The following is a 23,468-nucleotide window of genomic DNA, read 5'->3' as shown; positions in this document are numbered from 1 at the left end:
CATGAAAGATTTCATGAAGTCAATGCCCCACAAACATACATCTTGACAGGTAATTTCCTTCATCAAATTCTAACCTCTCTGCCTTTCTTAAAAATTGTACTGTGTTGGCTAATGACTTAATAACCACATAATCAGTCAACACCTTTTCCTTGTGTGAAACCTTTTATATCACCAATTTCCTAGATACTATATGCAATATACTTATAGGCGATAAAGTAAAAAAATATAATTTTATTACATTTTAAATATTTGAACATATTGGCCTTATCTATTACTAAATAGGAAATGTGTTAAAAATGTAATGGACAATAAAGTTGAATTTGTCTACAAAGTAGCAACTAAAATAGAAGGATCTATTTCAAATTAAAGTGATACAGATATTATTACATTAATATGTAACTATTCAAAAAAGTAAGAGTAGCTTAGGCAATGTATGGGTGGATAGAAGCTAATATGGATTTTAGAAAAAAATTTTTATTAAGTGAAATTTAGTTTCAAACTCTGAAAACAGAGAATGCTCTACTAAATATAGTCACTAAAAATATTTAGAATAAAAGCAGGGAAGCTGAATTTACACAGAATGTAGGTATCCTTTGCTGTAAAACTGCCATTTTATGTTTCTACAAAAATCAATTTGCTAAGGCTCAAAGGAGGACCAAAAGTGGAATACTCAATATGCAAGCAGCTCATATTTCTCAGAATCAATATAAATTTAGATGATTTTCATATCTCTAAGAAAATTAATCACATTTTAAAAATATCATGTGCTAGGAAAATTTAAACTGAGTCAAAGAATAAAGACTGCCAGGTAAAGTCATTAGCTGAATAGTTTTCTCCTTATCCAGAGGAATGGTTAGTATTAAATCTTGGATGTTCAAAAATGTATACTACAGCAATATCATTAAAAAACAGTAATTATTCATTTTTAGATATTAATAGATATGTTTTTAAACCTCAAACATTCTATTTTTGGAAAATGTTATTATTAACTGATTGTAAAACTTGCTATTATCCAGAACTTACATTTCAGCCACAAATAAAAAGAAAGTAAAACATAGGGAAAGATACTCAGGATTTCGAAGATAAGAAGGAGACATCTCAAGTACCTAATTAATAAGACAATTTTATAAAGCACAAACCAGGTGTTTAAATGGTGGTAGGTACACAGAGATTGTAAGCTTTGACTTACTGATAAAACAAAACACAGAAGATTACAGGATACTGCAAAATAATGTTCAGTGCTACAGATGTGCAAAATATGGCAATATTGGCCTGAACTATAAAAGTTAGCAAGGAGCTGTACAAAGGAGTTGGAATTGAGTCAGAATTTGAACAAAGAGTAAGATTCAAACTGGCACTGAAAAGGGTATTACTATAGGACCATGCAAAGGTCTGAATATGTGAATGAATGGTAATGCATATTTATTCCAGCTATGCATTCTCATACTGTTCCTAAAAGTGTAAAAAATCATTATCCACAAAAACTGACAGGAAAGTAGAGGCTGTGAACCTGAGAGGAAAAGTTTTAAAATCCTTTTCTGCTAATAATTTTTCTTTTTTAATCATCTTATGTTTCTTTTATATACAGAAACTCTCAATATAATACTATTTGGTACATTGCTACCATCTTCTTTATATCTAGCAGGCTTCTATTTTGTTCTTTAGGATTTAGTTTCCATTCACTTTTTAAACAATTGAGTAATAGAATATTACTTCCTTGCACTTATTGCCATTACGTATTTGAAGTCTACTACACTTTGTCATAATTTATCCCATGTTTCCTTTGATTCTATATTGTAAAACATCACATTTGTCTCATTCCTACACAGGAGGAAACTGATTAATTTGAAGGTCAATTTAGTTATAAAAGGTTTTATTTCTATTTTGTACTACGGAACCACCATGAACTGCCCAAATTAAACATGAATTAAACAGTTTAAACCCAAACTGCCATTCATTTAACTGTAAATCGATAACTCTTCAAGAAACTAATGGCTCCAATCCCTTATCCTCGCAAAGAATGAGAATACTTCCTTGCTGTTGTTTTATGGAAGAAAAATGAAAATTTCAAGTATTTACCATTTCCAGTTTCTCTACTTTAAGGCGAACAGAGGGATTTAGGGAAATCTTCTTTCCTTGTGGCCCATAATTATCAGTCAACACAGGGGCAATATCTACGAGACAACATGGTACACGTTAATTGGGAATTTAATTGGAATAGAACTTCTCATTTGACAGGATGTGTTCTGGGCTCCTAAGGTTCAAAAAGAATTCTGGCTAATCAGTTGACAGTTTTCACTTTTGTTTTCATGATTTTTTGTTCTTTAAATCTAAAATGTATTATATAAACCAGCTTCACTTAAGCCTTAAAAGACATGATATAAAAAGAGTGGCCAATTATGCATTAAGTCCCACAGAAATATTAATACAACAAACATACATCCCACCACTTACCTTGTCATCACAACGGCTTACTAATTGCAAAATAAAAAGTCTTTTTTTTTCTTCCAAAATAAGCAAAATCATATTAGAAATTTTAAAAGGTCATGATTTTTCTCTGGCAAAAGTGGTTTTGCTCCATGAGTTCTGGAGGTACTATGGAAAAACTCACAAATGCAAACTGTTTCAAGCTTGCACATAAAGTACGATATAGGCTCAGAACTTCTTGAACTAAAAATCCTATTTCTTATTTTACAGAAGTTATATTCCAAGTAGCATAAATGGATTCTCAAGAGTTGAGTGTCATACACCTCTCACCCATTCTCTAACGCCTTCTCAGTCTACCCTGATTATTTAGACGAGTTTTGTCCTTGTTGCATGAGTAAAAAACGAGTGTCACAAGTGACTAGAACTTGAAAAATTATTTGCCTTAATATGCCAAAGTTTCTCAAACAAATTCCTGCAATTCATGTCAATCCTTATATCTAAATTGTCACCATTCTAAATACAATTTTAAATGGTATTTTACTAGTTCTACATAGAAACAAGAGGAAGAGAAAAAACTTTTTAAAATGTCACATTTTTATGCAGTGTTTTAATTTTTTTTTATTTCTCAGAGCATCTGTCTCTAAGTACAAAATGATTTGCATTCTCTTTCTTAAGAACATAAGAAGTGCATAGGAAAATAAATAGTCTTCCTCTAAACCTTTAACGCTTCCTTAACATTCTATGTAAAATCTTGAATATAGCTTATAGGTGTCAAGATCATGAAAAAAATAATGGTTACTGACTTTTAGCTTCAAATGGAATTCAAACCTAGAGAAAGACTGATTTTAGTATAATAAAATTTTTACAATTTTGACAAAAGCAACAAAGACGCCTTAGTTGCTGTGATACCTAATTGTTGGCCAAGGGCTAAAAATATATTATACATATAAAAATTTTTTCCTCTTAAGAGAAATTTTGTGCCAAACCTAAAGTGTAGCATAAAATATCAGCATGGAGTGAAGTGGTATGGAAGCCCAAATAGCGGGTAAGTCAAACCTTATCTTTCATTTTTAGGGTTTGGACGTGTGAGGCTTGACAATGACTTTCAGTCTGGTGCCTGACCTATCATTAAGGCACAGTAACACAAGGTGGACCCAAGCTAACCTAATTATGATCTCAGACCAAGACTAACCCTGGGTGTGAATTACTCAATTCAAGTGTGTGTGGAAGGCATAGAGAGAAGACAAAAGAGAGGGAGGGATAGGGACTCACACCAAGGCGTGGGTCCTCACTTATGTGTTCCTACATCTAAGCATAAAAATTTGCTATGTGCAACAGTGGAAATAACAGAAGATTAACTCTTATTTATGCTTACTTTTAGCCAGGCATTGCACTAAGTACTTTATACATATAGGCTCATTTAATCTCTACAGTAACCACAGTGACACAGGTGTTATTATTTCCAACCCAAGAATGATGAGACTAAGGCCCAAAAGGGTAAAGAAACTAGCCCAAGATCAGACAACTAGTAGGTGACCATGTTAGGATTCTAATCTCTTATGACTCCTGAAGACAATTTCTTAAATGTGTCAATATCTTTCATCATCAGTTTTCTCATCTGTAAAGTAGGAAGAATAAAACAGATCACCTTACAGGAATTGTAAAGCTAAATTAAAAATCATAGAAAACTACTATGAAAACTATAAAGTAGTGTTAATAGTAACACAGACACACAGAGATTAAATAGGAGATTTAATGTAAACTTATACTAACTCCCCATTTAACAATATGCAATCATGGCTTAACAAAATCTCACTTTCTTCTAACCAAACTTCCCCTAAATCTTTACCTTTGAGCCAAAACCTTAGGAGGATGTGGACATAAATCCAGAATGCTTTGTTAATTCAAGGTAGCTTGACCTGAAAAGCTCCCCCACAGACAGTTTTCCTCATTTGCCGGTGTCCTCTCTCACTTTCAGCCTTGGGGTCTTTATTTGCTCCTCTCTGGGGGAGGGGGGTGAGAATTTTCAAAGTATGGCTTATTATTCCCTTGGATCTTCCCTTTCTATTCCTCTTTTTAGGAGCAGAAGAAAGGAAATGTTTTATAAGGGTAGGATCAATACCATTTAGTTAATACCATGAACCCTCACCATGGATATTTTTCCTCATCACTAGTTTTCAGTTTTAAAAGCCTTACTGCAGGAGAATTAAGGCTTGTGTGGTGATAAAGTTAATGATCGTATTTTTTCATGTAGTAATTCTTTACTGATTTCCTTAGGAATGTCTTTAGCATGTTTTTAGCTCACTCACAAACTCACGCATTATTCAGCGTATGGCAGTAGTAAACAACTCTGGATTTTGAAATAAGAAATTTATATAACAGAATAGTTTCGAAAAACATACTCAAGTATAATGTGGATTTTAAACATTCTAACCAGTTTTACACTTTGGAATGCTTTTGAGATGAGAACAGGGGTAGACTTGCCTCATTAAGTTTATTTTTGTTGAGGTTAACATTAAAACTCGTTTATATTTTTTAATAAATACCAGCTGGCTGAAGGAGTCTAGATGTGTTGGTTAAGGATCTAATTTGGGAACAATCTATAATTAACTACTTATAACAGACAAATCACAAGGTATGTAAGTTACCCAGAGTTAATTTAGAGTTGACTTTGCTTTTTTATTCTCCCCAGAAACATCTGGCCTACTACATTTATATGGAAGAAAATGGTACTGAGTCAATTCCATTTCTACTCTAGAAAAATGTTCCATTTTAATTGCATTTTAATATTTACATACAGTTAACTCACTCAAATATGTTTTTCACTAAATTATTTTTCTATTACAAAATCTAGCATCATTTCTTATAGTCACTGATGTAAATTTACCTCAGTTTGTTCATTACTACAGGATCTCCTTGCTCTAATCACATTTGCCTCCTAGGGTCACCTGACATGTAGCTTGTCATTACTTCTTTGCATTTGATGATGATGCCTCCTTCACTTAGGATGATCTGTTACCTTCATCCATCTGTTGATGTTTATCACTTCTTTCAAGATCCGGATGATGTCTGACTTTTGCCAAGAAATTTTTCTCTATTGATTTCTGCATATTTTGTGACAAATTCTTTACTATGTACTAGCTTCTGGGGTAGAGGGGGAGGATGCAAAATTGAATTGAAGGACAGAAACTTTCACTTCTGCTCTAAAAAACATGTCCTGGAATATTATCTGAGCTATACTCTAAACTTCAGGTTCCATAATATTAATAATAATGACAGCAAAATGTACTGAGCATATTCTATGCACCAATTACAAAGTGCTTGACATACATAATCTTGTTTAATACTCATAACAACCCCATGAGGAAACTATTTCAATATAATAAGCTAATTCAGCCAATAAGTTGGGAGCAAAGATCTGAATCTCTAAGTTTGCATTCAGAGCCTGGTGATTAACCACTGTGTTTTCCCTATATCACACTCAGGTCACTTACTACTTCTTCCCTTAATCTACTTTGCTCATGTCTTTACACATCTTGTACAAATGTGTTATTTGTCCATAAGACATACACTTCTTAGAGTACCAAAACCACCCACCCCCTGCTCTAGTCAACACAGAACACTGCAAATAAAGTATTTATTCAATGAAATAATCACACACGCACACACATAAATAAACACACACATATATGTGCTTTCTAATCTGAATAATGAAGGTTTTTAATCCCATATTTTATTTCACAGTATACTATTAAGTATCTCATGGAAAAAAAATCCCAGTTCCTTCATATTTCCTACCGAACTATGACACACATGACATACTCAGTAAATACTTACTGAGTAAATAAATTGGCTAAAAGAGGCATTAAGTAGTTTAATTGCTTTCAAAATTAAAAACAAGTTACATAAATGCCTCCTCACCATTGTTTGCTTCTTTCATCTATCTTCTTTTTCTCACATGGGTTCCCAGTTTAAAATAAAAACAATATATCAAGAGAATGAAAATTAATTATGTAAAGTAAATAATACTAATAAAGTTTCTAAGGGTCAACAAATCCCACTAAGTGAAAAGGCATACAATTGATGGCTAAAGATTGTTCCTAACCCACTGGTAAATATTGCTCCAAATCAGAGAAACTACTATGGAATTCACTATAAATTACTGTTAAGTATAGGAGCTATGTGCTATGGTCTGAATGTTTGTGTCCACCCGAAATTCATATGTTGAAATCTTAACCCTCAACATCATGGTATTAGGAGTTGGGGCCTTTGGGAGGTGCTTAGAGCATGAAGGTGGAGACCTCACGAATGGGATTAGTGTTATTACAAAAGAGGCCCCACAACGCTCCCTAGACCTTTCCACCATGTGAGGACACAATAAGAAGTCTGCAACCACAAGGAAGCTCTCACCCAGACCATGCTGGCACCATGATCCTGGACTTCCAGCCTCCAGAACTGTGAGAAATGTTTGTTATTTATAAGCCACCCATTCTGTGGTATTTTGTTATAGTAACCCACACAGACTAAGACAATAGTGTCTTAATAATTTCTTAATAATTTCTACTAACTCTTCCTTATTTTGCAGTTTTGATTTACACAATGCTATTAAAAATTAAAGTATATGAGTAACAATTTGCTTTATAATTTAGACATGTAATTAACTCTTCCTTTCAATAAGTATACTTTTGTTTGTTTGTTTGTTTGTTTTTATTGTTGTTCCCTTTAAATTTTGTAGATAATTTAAGGGAAGGAATTTTTTCTTGATATTTGAGCCTACAAACACTTTACAGATTGATAAAAATCCTTTTTTTATGGGTAGCTTACACAATTAATCCTTTACTGTTTTGAAAAGTCAATAAATCATTTCATGCTAATTAAGAACCAGTAATATTGAATTCACAATACTGATGTTCTTTCTAATTTATATCTATATAATCTCTTCCAAGAAAAACAAAACATACTTCTTTTCTTAAGCTATGCTCCCTTCTATAATTTCTCTGAAAGGTGCATTTAATATACCTCGCGAGGATTTCACTAAAAGGGTAAGGCAGCCTAATCTTGAGTTATAGAAGAGTTTTCATTATTTGGTTTCAACAGTTCATTGATTATTACAGCTTCATAGACACTGCGATGATAATGCATCTTTTAAAATTTCAACCCTTTGTTCAGGAAAATTTCCAATAAAAGTCATAATCTAACAGGGACCACTGCACAATGGATTCATTTTGCTCTTTTATTCAATGAAGGAAAAAGGCATAATGCACCCTTCTTTAAAGTCTTTTAAGTCACATTATGTACTCCTCATTGAGAGAGTAATTGAAAAAAATAACAGGAAAGAGGAATTAAATGTGCATTTACCTGTATTAGGCATATCTATAGGGCTGTTGTCTGAAGAAGTAATTGGAATCTGTTCTGTTTTCTTGTATCCAGTTTTTATCTATGAAAGAAAATGAGGAACCTGAAATGTCATTTTCTAAAGTAGGTCAAAAACCAGACGAGAAGCTCACATTAACATAAAAAGAATGATTAAAGAGATTAAAGCAATAGTCCCCCAAATATAAAACCTTTAAAATTTTGGTATATTCATCTTCAAACAAAGCAATTCAGAACGAAAGTAACAACTGCTTTCAGCTCTACCATATCCAAGGACAACAAAATATAAGGCTATGCACTGTGTCTCTGAAAAGGTATTATAACCCCAAATGAGAAAGTATAAAGGGCTAAGAGAAAATCTTAAACTCTGTATCTGATTAGCATGGACCTGAAACTGAAGTTACCTTTGATGAGTTTTATTGCACTGACTAAAAGCCTACCTGATTTTCAAGTTTGTTTTATAGAGTATATACTCTATTTTATAACTCATTATTTATGGCACTGTAGCAATTAGTAATTACAGTCATCCCTTAGAGACTATCTGAAAATAAATATAACATTCCATATCATAGTTTTGAGTGATATCTAAGAATATCTTTGTGATGCCATTCCTGATCATGATTTTCTGGACAAAGAATATATTGACTTGAAAAATTGTATTTATTGACAGCATAGCATAAAAATCTTAAACAAAGAAAAGATCTTTCAAGGAAATACCAATTTGTTAACAAACTATATTACCAAAATTATAGTTCTATATGTATATGACAAACATAATGACACATAGGGGATTTGTGGACTACATAAATAGAGAAATTTAAGATTACCTGATTTATCGTAAAAGAAGGTAAAATGGCATCTGTAGATTTGGGAGTGGATGAGGTCTTTGGAATTAGTATTTCAGAGGGAGAAGAAAGAAGACTAAATTTTGAGGCTTGAGGTCCATATTCTCCTGTAGCTTGTAAAAGGGATGAACACGATGGATTTTCTAAATGACTGCTGTGAGATTTCTGTCTTATGAATGCTATCTCCCAAGCAGATTCTGACCTAGCATTAAAAAGAAATCACTTTATGGATATAGTACAATTGAATTCTAAGATAATGTTTCGTATATTATCAAAAAATACTTCTTCTGGGTCTAAAGTACTAGGACAACTTAAATTTCTATTTTTAGGGAGACATGCTAAATGACTCATTCTATCTTACAGATAGAATAGTTACCTCAACTTGGCTCTGGTAATTATGCTTTTTGCTTCTTCAAATGATACACCAATCATAGACTCCTTGTTTATTGAGACAAGTTGATCTCCTGGCTTCAAACGTCCATCCTAACAAAAATAGTAACATTTGTAAAGAAACTGATTAAGGTGTTTCTTAAAAAATTAATTGATGCAATTAAAGCAAAGCACAGTTTTAGTAAAGAATGACCTAAAGAAAAGAGTAAAAAGAAAATTTTAGACAAAGAACCTCAACAGCAAAATGTTTTGATTAAAGTCTGGTTTGGTAATATACATGAATGAAATGGAAATGTTCACGTACTCCTTGAATAAACTCTCAGGCTAAGGAATCCTGAATATATGAAGACATAGTCTGGTACACTAGGAAAGAGGCCTGTTTTAAAAGGTCAGTTGTATGAGACAAACACAGCTCTGAATGTGATAAAGTAGGCTAAATAATTCTGGTATATATTTCAGAATATAAGCCTCATTCACTTCAGTTTCTGAGCATCCCTTTATCTTTCATCCCACCAAACACTGAGTTATTCCACGGTTAGAATTTTTAAAAATTCAGTCAAGGATCTTAATTATACTGATTCTACCCACATTTCTGTTCATGGTGAAACATCTTCTTCACTGGATCTGCTGTCCCTCCTGTGACTCAGGCCCAGTTGGTTGGACAGGTAGCTTTATTCACATCCTACTAATAACGACCAATTCTAATTGGCTGCCTGGCATTGTCTTTGTCAAGTCCTGGCTCTGCCTATAACTAGCCTAACTGAATAAGACAAAGCATAAAAGTTACAAAATTTAATGTACATGTTAGGCAAGTTTTCTCAGTCTTCATTTGCCTTTTCTTTTAATTCAAACTGGAAAAGAAGAATGAGCTCTCTTCATTTTCAGCTCTTAAGATGCTTCTCCATTTATCATTAGTACAAACACAGAAAGCATTATTTCTATAACTAGGGGAGAAGCTTATATGGTTAAAAAGCATTTTCACCCTTGATGGTATTTAAGTAAATTCCACAAATTCAAGGAAAGATCTTTTAAAAAGTCTTATCTACTATGTATAAAATAAGTTTTAATTAATAGGATTAACCAGGGAAGAGAGATGGTGAAGATAAGGCGATGGAAGGAGGTAAAGAAGAAACGTATTACCATCAAGGAGGTAGCAGGATAAAGACACAGAGATGAGAAGCAACATATAGTGTGCAGGGGACTATAGCCATCCACACAGGGCTCAATTAAAAAGTGTGAGCCAGAAATCATGAGAAATGAGGATGGGGAAGTAGGAAGAGTTCAGGTATCTGCAGGTCTTTGACCCCAAGCTATCCCTGGGATAGCTTCTGCACTTAATGTTTTTGTTTTCATACTGTAAACATTACCTAAGTATTATTTCCCACACTTCCTTGATGAAAAGAATCAACTGGAGTTATAAAAAAGGTCCATGTTATGAGACCCCTCTGTTTGAAAGTCTGATACAATATTGATATATCCCTGAATAACTGATCTTTGGTCTGAACTGCATTATATGTAAAAAACGTATATAATATATAATAATGGTGATTTACGGTTACTTTACTTTTAAATAACAATACTTTTTTAAAAAAAGACCTTTACTATTATCTCTCACACTGAATACTGAGTATACAGGAAAGCAAAATAAATATAAAATATTTATCAAGAATTTTTATGGGAACATGTTATTTCAAATACTGTGTAATGAAAGATATTATAATCTAAATGCATAATGATCCTATGACCCTTCTGAAATATAAACATAAAAAAATCCAAAAAGGCAATTTGATTTTTAAATATATAAAATTTGAAAACTAATTTGGATTTTATAGGTATGTGATTAAACATAATTAGCAAAGTCAGAGAACACACAATTGCTATGTTCACAGGTGATTTTTTTTTTCTCCTTCCATTTGATAGATGTATGGGGAATAAAACACAATAGTAATGCTGGAAAAGGCTAAGCAATATGGAGAAAGTATCTACCATATGGATCCTACATGTCCAGTAAAATGAAAGAGCTGATTTTGTAAGATTTTATAAACACAGTTCTGTATTACCTGGGCCCAAGTCTTATGACAGACTTTGGTTACATATGCATTTAAATCAATTATACTCAGACTATACTTAGAAACTTAGGTACAAGAGCTTGCAATTTAATATGCTAAATATTAGTTTGAGGATAAGTCATTCCCTCAGGTTAAAGTGAAATGGTAACAAACAAAAACAACCTTTTTGCCACATGCAAAACGATAAGGCTAATAAAAGTTAAGGAAGAACAAAATTCTGGAGAGTGCTTATTTCTGGGAGGGAGGGTGGGGAATGCAATGGGGTGGGGGGAAAACATATAGGAAGCCTTAATAGTAAAATTTTCTACTTCATAAGTCAAATGGTGAACTCTAAGTGGATTCATAGGCGTTTGTTTCATTATTATTCTTCATAAGTTAGATATATGTTCCGATATCCTTTTGTATGCATAAAATATTATATTATTAAAAAGAAAAGAAATTTTCCAGCCCATCAAAATAAAAAGAAAGCTCATGACATTTGCCTCAACAATGTTCCTAACCAGATGAATTTTATTTTGGTTCTATATTCCAAAACTGGCATTGGAAGTAAGGGCCAGATAGAGGTTCTTAAAATCTAATTTTAAAATAAATAAATAAATAAAATTAAATAAATGTCATTGTTAAATCCAGCTCTAGACCATTTGGGATCTGCAAAAAAATTCCTCATTAGAATCAGCTTAATAAGGTAGATTATAACTGAAATTTAATGACTATTCTACTATTGATTTATGTCCCAAAGCCTGGAAATAATTTGAGGAAAGAAAGGGAAAAATGAAGAAAGCCCTGCTTCATTGGAGCAAAGCATTTAAAGGACACTGACAAGGGAAAAAAGGTTCTTTTAGAATTGGGGTGGTGGACAGTAAATATTAGGTTATTTTGTTTTAATCTAAATATTCTTGGTATTAAACTGCCTTTTATTGAACTTCCTTGAAAAGGGAAAATTCTATAGTGAGGACTATAAGCCAGATGGCACCTCTTCTAGTTGGGCAGCAGTCTTCAGAGGCAGTGGACTGATGAGGAAAAAAGAGCACGAGGTGTGGCAACCAGATAGATTTGAATTCAAATTTGAGCTCCACAACCTGCTAGCTAGATGTTCATAAACAATGAGAGAAAGCGAAGGAAGGGGATAGGGAAGGTGCACAATCTCATCTACAGGGAACACGGAACTAAATTCTAAATTGTCGGAGACAGCTCCTCTATCCATGTATCTTATAGAAACCACAGTTGGTTGACAGCATTACGGAGAAAAAGCCTTCAGAAAACAGAAGCCTCCCACATTCGCCTCTTGGGCCGCACAGTATTAGCCATACAGAGGAAAAAGTTCTCAGTAAGGCAATTTAACACATATTAAAGTACACCCATGTACTGAAGTAGCATTTTCCAGGAAGACAAGAGTCAGAGAAGAGAAGAAGAAGAAAGTCTCTGACTGTGGTTTCTGGTGTTTATATATATTTTCGTTTCTAAAACGTACTCACAGCAGTTTTTTTTTTTTCTTCTTTGCCTCCTAGAATAAGATCTTAGCTGATCATGTGAATTTCTGAACCTGTTTAAAAGTCAGAACCTGCAAACTAAAACAAAGCTATTTCTGTAAAAGTCTGGCATTCAAAGCCAGTGAATTCTGCCCCAGCTGGATTAATGTGTCTGTGAAGACAGTAACTTCAGAGAGGCCTCTTCCACACTGTCTAGATTCTGATTCAGCACTTACTGAGCAACTACACAACACGACAGGCAAGGTGCCAAGCACTTTCACACACCTAACTTCAGTCTGAATTCTTTCACATTGACATTTATAAAGATGTTGAAATAATAATGTATTCTTGAACACTTGAATACTTCCATTAAAAGCTGCCAACACTGTCCATTTCAGATTATAATGACCATTACAGTTTTCTAAATAATGTGTTACCATAACCATGTATACAGCTTGATTCTAACTCATTATTCCTAAATATTAAGGAATGCTCCTACAAGCCTTTGGATTCCTTTCCCATACTTTCATAAAGGATGAAAGTCAATGGAGGTATCACTTTTTTAATACCAGTTATTAACGTAAATTTAGGCAATTTGTTTAATCTCCATGAGACTCATTTTTTTAGCTGTGAGGTGGGGATAAGTACCTATTGCACAAGGTTGCGGTGATAAATAATGTATATAAAATCATAGCACATTGTAGGTGTTAAATTGAAGTGAGTTGAATCAGAATCCCATATCTGTTGCAGGCAATTTTTACAGTAATAGCAAATTTAATCCTCCCACTCCTCAAATTAAGAACCCTTTATGACTGCCCACTGGTGGGAAAAGTTGAAACTCCTGAACTTCCCAAACCTAGCACAACAAACCAGCTGCAACCTACTTTTTCTAGCCTCATCATCTACCTTCCCTCCTCAGCATATAAATTCTTCATTCTATTCTCAGAAAATGTTCTTCAAACCAGCCACAGTCTTTCAAACTTTAATGCACTTACACATATTAATTCCTATCTAGAATGCCACAACACACCTTGCCACTTCTCTGATGAACTCTCATTTAAACTTCACAACCAAATTCAAACATTATTTCTGCTGTAGGTTTTCTCCATCTCCCTAGATTTACTTAATTGTCCCCTTCTCTTTGCTCCAAAAGCACTTTTACTTATCTATATTATTGCACTTACTCTGTACTGTCCTTATTTGTTTACATATCTTTTTTTTTTTTCCATTGGAGTATATTAATTCAGTAACTCCCAAATTAGCAGCATTGATTCTTTCAGTTGACCAGAACTATGGCCTTTTCATGGTTATATCTCTGAGCATAGTGCCAGGTATACAATAGGTCCACAATAAATGAATAAGGCCCAGGAAACACTTTGAGGAAATTAAGGTGGCTCTAACACAAATAATAATGGCAAAGGAGAAAAGTGAGTGACATCTTAAAGTGAACCCTCTTGGCTGCTACTGCTTTAGCTCCCACCAATGGATTGGTTTCTTTACCCCCTGCCATCCAGAGGCCTTTGTCCTAACTAGCCAAAAATCCTTGGTCCCAGTTCCAGTGAAAAAATGCTGCCAATTATACATGCAATCCTTGCACTTAGGAAATAATCTGAGACTTGTGGTTCAGGCAGAGTTGGTAAAACAATCACAGATACTGATGTATGATCACAAACTGAGAAGGAAAGAAACAGGCACAGACAGGTGATATGAAGGAAAGGTGCACAGACAGGAAAACAACCTGGCCTAGACTTGGGATGGGGGAAGCACAAGGAATACCTCTCTCTGTAAGTGGTCTTTGAATTGATATTTGAAAGTAATGGGGGGAGCTGTTCTCAGTCAGAGGGAGCAGCATATAAGATGAGAAAGAACCAGGTCCCTTCCAGGGACTGAAAGAATGCTACTCTGAAAGCATAGGTGGGGATGGAGAGTCAGAGAAGTAGAGGGCAGAAGTCACGTAATACAGAGCCTTGTAGGCAAGTAAGTATTAGTAGGATAGCTGGGAGGGAAATAGGAATGGTGCATAAGAGCAGACAAAGCTATTGTGAGGTCTGATAAAAACTGATGATAGTTTAAGCAATGGTGATGGCAGTGGAGATCAAGAAGACTGATGGGTTCAAGAGCTATTAAGAGAGTAGAACAGTCAACAGTATGTACTAAGGAATTGGATATGGGTGTTAAGGGAGAGGAAGTAGTTAGGATGCTGTTAGGTTTTCTGACTTCGTGCTATTGGAAGGTGTCATTCACAGAGATTGGGAACACTGGAAAGAGGTCTGTTTGGGAAGAAATGGGTAGATGAAGGTGTGATGTGACTATCATGAGTCCTGCCTCAGACATGTTGCATTTGAGATGCCTTTAAGAGATCCAAGTGGAAATGTTGATCAGGCAATTGGATATGTGGGTATGAAGGTCAAAGGAGTGTCCCATCCAAAAAAAGATCTAAGATTTAACACTGAGACTCCAAACTGATATCAGATTGGCTGGTGGGGTGAAAAGGGCCTTGGAGTTCCCATATTTCATATTTCCCTTAACTCAGTACCTAGTATATTTGTTCCCAACCTATAGGCTACCTCTAGCTCTTAGAGCTGGGAGAATCTTCTTTCCTACTTGAACTAGCAAAACGTGTCAAGATGTTCCAAGTTTGAACTCAGAATACGTTTTTCAAAGAGACAGGACCATTTTGGTTACTGAACCAGTATTGTATTTCATATCTTCCAGGAGGAAAAATACTTTTGTGTGTGTATTGGGATAAAGGGGAGGAGCTAACCATGGTTAATTAAAGATAACTCCTGTGTTCCAATAATTCCCTATCTATAAAGTTTGGGAATATACATGAAATATAATCCATCTATAAACTTGAGATTGCCTAGGTTATTAGTTCTGAAACAATATAATGTTAAAATAAAATTACAGCAAGTGAAAGCACTCATATGCATTTAAAAAATATTAACAGTTGTTCAGTTCAGCAACTTAATAAGGATACCCTATGAGCCTGTGTTACCTAGTCCATGAAAACACCTGCATAAATTTTGTACAGATTAGAAGTTTATTAACAAACCTAACACAGTATTTAAAATACATTAAATTCTATTATTAGTATTCACAAAATTTTTTTAAAGTAAAATTGCATTAATTTGTATTTGCAGAGTAAATATGTACATAACTCTCTAACTTGAGGAAGAACACATAAGTAAATGTAAGCACTACAAACCTACTTATTCTTCTCTGCCTACACCTTTCTATATTTTGGCTGTTTTCTTCTCTTGGACATGACCAAATACTGTCAAAAAACATTAATAACTCTGTGCTGCTCTCTAGTGGTAAATATAAAATATACTTTATTACATGGTTTTGCTTTCTAATATACTTTCAAACAATGAAATTCTCAGAAAATCAACAAGAGAAAATATACATTATAGGTATAATTTCTTAGTCTGTAATCACTGACAGGAGATGAGTCACTCAGCACCACTGCTATCAATTTATTACTTTAACTACAAATATTTTTCATGGGGTAAGAAAAGCACAAATTGATGTTTGTCTTAAAAGTAAACTCTTTTCACTTTTAGGTACCATGATCTATTGCATTACTTCAAGTATAGTCTAAGAAATACCTTAGCTATACTGAATACACACACACACACAGAGAGACATATCTCAGCTTTAAAACTAAAGTAGTACATCTCAATTCTTACAAGAAAAATTTTGTTTTTTGTTTGTTTGAATTTGTTTAAGTTAAGCATTTAAGTATGCTCTTATTTAGTTAATAAATTAAATTCAATAGCCAAAAATTATATCATTATAATACACTATACTTATTGTATAATACTTACCACTTGGTAAGTGTATTTGGAAGAAACCTTATTATCTCAGCAAGATTGAAACAATTTAAATCTATTGTTTGGAAGTTATTGGTTAAACTGATTTTTTTTTCTAACAAGGAAAAAAATCCAATTGAATAAACAAACTGCTTGCTAAACAGTGTTTGGTGTAGGAATCGGGGTTGGGGGTAAGGGTAGGACTATTTATTCAACCAAAACAACTAGAATAAAGACAACGACAATATAAACAGACTTTATAAGAGGATCCCTTCTCATGTTATATAGCTTGATATTAATAGAATGTTTTATTAAATTCTTTATATCCTACATCTCTCCAAAAAGGGAGGCAATTTTCAACAAAAGACATGTAGAATCACATTAGTAAAACAGAAATAGCAAATAAAATTCAAGAGAAATGAGCATGAAAATATAGTAACCAATTTGTTAACTAAGTGCTTCAAATATGGATCTGAGCTTCCTAGCAACCAGAGCAAAAAGGAAATCATGTTTTACATATTTCTTACAGTGAAGAGGAGAGTAAGGTTTTCTAACTCCTAAAAAAGATATTTTCTAGTCTTAATTCTAAATCTAATTTCTCATATGGGCAACTAGTGACTGACATAATTAACAAATTCAACAAGAATTACTGCAAATTCAGAAATGAGTGGATTTTATTTGCTCTGTTTGTTTTGTTTTGTTTTGCATTTAGGAGAGGCTAAATGAAGTACTTTAACTGATCTAACTTAACCCTAACTCGGAGCAGTGGATAGATAACATGTCTTCAAATATAACCTCTCTCAGCCAGATTTAAAATAAAATTTGAACAGCATATAATTAAAAATATATAACATTTACTTACAGCTTGAAATCTGCTTTCATATTTATTTCATATTTATTTCCTATTCATTTGTTAGGTTAAAGCTCCACGAGTGTAAAGGTCTATCTTCTAATTCCTTTGTATCTTCCACTAAGAAATGGTCACAGTGAATATTCAGTTAATATTAAAAATTTACTGAGATTGCTTCAAGATGGTGGAGTAGGAGGACGTGTGTTCACTCTCTCTTGTGAGAGCACTGGAATCACAACTAACTACTGAACAATCATTGACAGGAAGACACTGGAACTCACCAAAAAAGATACCCCACATGCAAAGACAAAGGAGAAGCCACAGTGAGATGATAGGAGGGGTGCAATCACAATAAAATCAAATCCCATAACTGCTGGGTGGGTGACTCACAAACTGGAGAACACTTATACCACAGAAGTCCATGCACTGGAGTGAAGGCTCTGAGCCCCACATCAGGCTTCCCACCCTGGGGGTCTGGCAACGGGAGGAGGAATTCCCAGAGAATCAGACTTTGAAGACCAGTAGGATTTGATTGCAGAACTTAGGACTGGGGGAAACAGGGACTCTACTCTTGGAGTGCACACACAAAGTCTTGTGTGCACCAGGACCCAGGGGGAAGGAGCAGTGACACCACAGGAGACTGAACCAGACCTACCTGCTAGTGTTGGAGGGTCTCCTGCAGAGGCAGGGGGGGGCGGCGGTGGCTCACCACGGGGACAAAGACACTGGCAGCAGAAGTTTTGGGAAGTACTCATTGGCGTGAGCCCTCCCGGAGTCTGCCATTAGCCCCAAAATAGAGCCTGTAGGCTCCAGTGCTCGGTTGCCTTAGGCCAAACAACCAACAGGGAGGGGACACAGCCCCACCCATCAGCTGACAAGTAGATTAAAGTTTTACTGAGCTCTGCCCACCAGAGCAACAGCCAGCTCTACCCACCACCAGTCCCTCCCATCAGGAAGCTTGCATAAGCCTCTTAGATAGCCTCATCCACCAGAGGGCAGACAGCAGAAGCAAGAAGAACTACAATCCTGCAGCCTGTGGAACAAAAACCACAATCACAGAAAGATAAACAAAATTAAAAGGCAGAGGATTATGTCCCAGATGAAGGAACAAGATAAAACCCCAGAAAAACAACTAAATGAAGTGGAGATAGGCAACCTTCCAGAAAAAGAATTCAGAATAATGGTAGTGAAGATGATCCAGGACTTCAGAAAAAGAATGGAGGCAAGGATCGAGAAGATGCAAGAAATGTTTAACAAAGACCAAGAAGAATTAAAGAACAAACAAACAGAGATGAACAATACAATAACTGAAATGAAAAATACACTAGAAGGAATCAATAGCAGAATAACTGAGGCAGAAAAATGGATAAGTGACCTGGAAGACAGAATGGTGGAAATCATTACTATGGAACAGAATATGGAAAAAAAAAAGAAAAGAAATGAAGACAGCCTAAGATACTTCTGGGACAACATTAAACGCACGAACATTGGATTATGGGGGTCCCAGAAGGAAAAGAGAGAGAGAAAGGACCCGAGAAAATATTTGAAGAGATTATAGTTGAAAACTTCCCAAACGTGGGAAAGGAAATAGCCACCCAAGTCCAGGAAGCACAGAGAGTCCCAGGCAGGATAAACCCAAGGAGAAACAGGCCGAAAAACATAGTAATCAAATTGAAAAAAATTAAAGATGAAAACTTATTAAAAGCAGCAAGGGAAAAACGACAAATAACATATAAGGGAAATCCCATAAGGTTAACAGCTGATTTCTCAGCAGAAACTCTGAAAGCCAGAAGGGAGTGGCATGATATATTTAGTGATGAAAGGGAAGAACCTACAACCAAGAACACTCTACCCAGCAAGGCTCTCATTCAGATTTGATGGAGAAATCAAAAGCTTTACAGACAAGCAAAAGCTAAGAGAATTCAGCACCACCAGACCAGCTTTGCAACAAATGCTAAAGGAATTCCTCTAGGCAGGAAAAAGACTAGCAACGTTAAGCAACCTTGTACACATATAGAGTACTATATCAAAACCTCATGGGAACAGCAAACCCAGAAACTACAATAGATACACACAAAAAAAGAAAAAGCAACCCAAACAACACTAAAGATGATCATCAGAAGAGAACAAAAGAGGAAGGAAAGAAAAAAGACCTACAAAAGCAAACCCAGAACAATTAAGAAAATGGCAATAGGAACACACATATCAACAATTACCTTAAATGTAAATGGATTAAATGAGTCAAAAGACATAGACTGGCTGAATGGATATGAAAACAAGACCCGTATATATGCTGTCTACAAGAGACCCACTTCAGACCTAGGGACACATAGAGATTGAAAGTGAGGGGATGGAAGAAGGTATTCCATGCAAATGGAAATCAAAAGAAAGCTGGAATAGCACTACTCATATCCAAAAAAATAGACTTAAAAATAAACACTGTTATAAGAGACAAAGAAGGACACTGCATAACAATCAAGGGATCAATCCAAGAAGAAGTTACAGCAATTGTAAACATATATGCACCCAACATAGGAGCACTTCAATATATAAGGCAAATACTAACAGCCATAAAGGGAGTAATCGACAGTAACACAATAATAGTGGGGGACATTAACACCCCACTTTCATCAATGGACAGATCATCCAGACAGAAAATCAATAAAGAAACACAGGCCTTAAATGACACGTTAGACCAGATGGACTTAATTGATATTTATAGAGCACTCTACCCAAAAGCAGAAGAATACACATTCTTCTCAAGTGCACACGGAACATTCTCCAAGATTGACCACATCCTCGGCCACAAAGCAAGCCTCTGTAAATTTAAGAAAATTGAAATCATATCAAGAATCTTTTCTGCCCACAGTGCTATGAGATTAGAAATAAGCTACAAGAACAAAAAACTATAAAAAACACAAACATGTGAAGGGTAAACAATACGCTACTAAACAACCAATGGATCACTGAAGAAATCAAAGAGGAAATCAAAAAATACCTAGAGACAAATGGAAATGAAAGCACAACAATCCAAAACCTATGGGATACAGCAAAAGCAGTTCTAAAAGGAAAGTTTACAGCAATACAGTCTTACCTCAGGAAACAAGAAAAATCTCAAATAAACAACCTAACCTTATACCTAAAGCAACTAGAGAAAGAAAAACAAACAAAACCGAAAGTTAGTAGAAGGAAAGAAATCATAAAGATCAGAGCAGGAATCATAAAGATCAGATCGGCAATAAAGAAATAAACAAGGAAGACAATAGCAAAGATCAATGAAACTAAAAGCTGGTTGTTTGAAAAGATAAACAAAATAAAGAAAAAAAGGGAGAGGACTCAAATTAACAAAATTAGAAATGAAAATGGAGAAGTTATAACTGACACCACAGAAATACAAAGGATCACAAGAGACTACCATATGTAACAGTATGCCAATAAAATGGACAACCTGGAAGGAATGGACAAATTCTTAGAAAGGTACAGTCTCCCAAGACTGATCCAGGAAGAATTAGAAAATATGAAGAGACCAATCACAAGCACTGAAATTGAAACTGTAATTAAAAAACTCCCAACAAACAAAAGTCCAGGATCTGATGGCTTCACAAGCAAAGTCTATCAAACATTTAGAGAAGAGCTAACATCTATCCTTCTGAAACTCTTCCAAAAAATGGCAGAGGAAGGAAAACTCCTGAATTCATTCTATGAGGTCACCATCACCCTGATACCAAAACAAGACAAAGATACCATTAAAAGAGAAAATTACAGGCCAATATCACTGATGAACATAGATGCAAAAATCCTCAACAAAATAGTAGCAATTTGAATCCAACAATACATTAAAAGGATCATACACAATGATCAAGTGGGATTTATCCCAGGAATGCAAGGATTTTTCAATATCCGCAAATCAATCAGTGTCATACACCACACCAACAAAGTAAAGAATAAAAACCATACGATCACCTCAATAGATGGAAAAAACTTTTGACAAAATTCAACACCGATTTATGATAAAAACTTTCCAGAAAGTGGGCATAGAGGGAACCTACCTCAACATAACAAAGGCCATATATGACAAACCCACATCAAGCATCATACTCAATGGTGAAAAGTTGAAAACATCTCCTCTAAGATCAGGAACAAGACAAGGATGCCCACCCTCAGCACTTTTATTCAACATAGTTTTGGAAGTCCTAGCTACAGCAATCAGAGAAGAAAAAGAAATAAAAGGAATCCAAATTGGAAAATAAGAAGTGAAAATGTCACTGTTTGCAGATGACATGATACTATACATAGAAAATTCTAAAGACATTACCAGAAAACTACTACAGCTCACCAAGGAACTTGGTAAATTTGCAGGCTACAAAATTAATACACAGAAATCTGTTGCATTTCTATACACTAATAATGAAAGATCAGAAAGAGAAATTCAAGAAACAATCCCATTTACCACTGCATCAAAAAGAATAAAATACCTAGGAATAAACCTGCCTAAGGAGACAAAAGACCAGCACTCCAAAAACTATAAGACGCTGATGAAAGAAATCACAGATGACACGAACAGATGGAAAGATATACCATGTTCTTGGATTGGAAGAATCAATATTGTCAAAATGACTATACTTCCCAAGGCAATCTACAGATTCAATGCAATTCTTATCAAATTACCAATGTCATTTTTCACAGAACTAGAACAAAAAATGTTAAAATTTGTATGGAGACACAAAAGACCCCGAAAAGCCAAAGCAGTCTTGAGAAAGAAAAATGGAGCTGGAGGAATCAGACTCCCTGACTTCAGACTATACTAAAAAGCTATAGTCATCAAAACTGTATGGTACTGGCACAAAAATAGAACTATAGATCAATGGAACAGGATAGAAATCCCAGAAATAAACCCATGCACCTATGGTCAATTAATCTATGACAAAGGAGGCAAGACTATACAGTGGTGGAAAGACAGTCTCTTCAACAAATGGTGTTGGGAAAACTGGACAGCCACAGGTAAAAAAATGAAATTAGATCATTTTTTAACACTATACACAAAAATAAGCTCAAAATGGATTAAAGACCTAAATGTGAGACTGGACACTATAAAACTCCTAGAGGAAAACATAGGCAGAACACTCTGACATAAATCGCAGCAATATTTTTTCCAATCTGTCTCCCTGAGAAATGGAAATAAGAACAAAAATAAACAAATGGCAACTATTAAACTCAAAAGCTTTTGCACAGCAAAGGAAACCATAAACAAAACGAAAAGACAACCCACAGACTGGGAGAAAATACTTGCAAATGATGTGACTGACAAGGGATTAGCCTCCAAAATCTATAAACAGCTCATGTGGCTTAATATCATCAAAACAAACAACCCAAAGAAAAAATGGGCAGAAGACCTAAACAGACATTTTTCCAAGGAAGACATACAAATGGCCAAGAGGCACATGAAAAAATGTTCAACATCACTAATGATTAGAGAAATGCAAATCAAAACTACAGTGAGATATCACTTCACACCAGTCAAAATGGCTATCATAAAAAATCCACATACAATAAATGCTGGAGAGGGTGTGGAGAGAAGGGAACCCTCCTACACTGCTGGTGGGAATATAAACTGGTACAGCCACTATAGAGAACATTATGGAGGTTCCTTAAAAAACTAAAAATAGAGCTAACATATGACCCTGCAATCCCACTCCTGGGCATATATCTGGAGAAAAAAATGGTCAGAAAGTATACATGCACCCCAATGTTCATTGCAGTACTGTTTACAATAGCCAAGACATGGAAGCAACCTAAATGTCCATCGACAGAGGAATGGATAAAGAAGATGTGGTACATATATACAATGGAATATTACTCATCCATAAAAAAGAATGAAATAATGTCATTTGCAGCAACATGGATGGACATAGAGATTGTCATACTGAGTGAAGTAAGTCAGAAAGAGAAAGATAAATATCTTATGATATTGCTTATTTGCAGAATCTAAAAAGAAATGATACAAATGAACGTATTTACAAAACAGAAACAGACTCATAGACTTAGAGAATGAACTTATGGTTACAGGGGAGAAGGGTGGAGGGAAGTTATAGTTAAGGGGTTTGGGATTGACATGTACACACTGCTATATTTAAAGCACAGAGAACTCTGCTCAATGTTATGTGGCAGCCTGGATGGGAGGGGAGTCTGGGGGAGAATGGATACATGTACTTGTAGGGCTAAGTTGCTTT

At 34.8% G+C, this 23,468-nt stretch overlaps 1 protein-coding gene across 3 annotated transcripts in view; it reads right to left on the bottom strand.

The window, feature by feature from the left end:
- The window catches only part of STXBP4 (syntaxin binding protein 4), a 192,708-nt gene that overhangs the window by 145,508 nt on the left and 23,732 nt on the right, over positions 1–23,468 (bottom strand). For all 3 annotated transcript variants that reach the window (XM_059908303.1, XM_059908301.1, XM_059908302.1), the window contains 4 exons: positions 9,022–9,128; positions 8,628–8,847; positions 7,786–7,864; positions 2,080–2,174 (listed from right to left, as the gene is read on the bottom strand). In XM_059908303.1, coding sequence (XP_059764286.1) covers positions 2,080–2,174; positions 7,786–7,864; positions 8,628–8,847; positions 9,022–9,128 — 501 coding nt within the window. The remainder of the gene's footprint in view (positions 1–2,079; positions 2,175–7,785; positions 7,865–8,627; positions 8,848–9,021; positions 9,129–23,468) is intronic.

This window comes from Balaenoptera ricei, chromosome 20, assembly GCF_028023285.1.
Source record: "Balaenoptera ricei isolate mBalRic1 chromosome 20, mBalRic1.hap2, whole genome shotgun sequence".
NCBI classification, from domain to species: Eukaryota; Metazoa; Chordata; class Mammalia; order Artiodactyla; family Balaenopteridae; genus Balaenoptera; species Balaenoptera ricei.
Note: the sequence above shows the minus strand (reverse complement) of the source record. Positions and strands in the feature narration are given on the sequence as shown.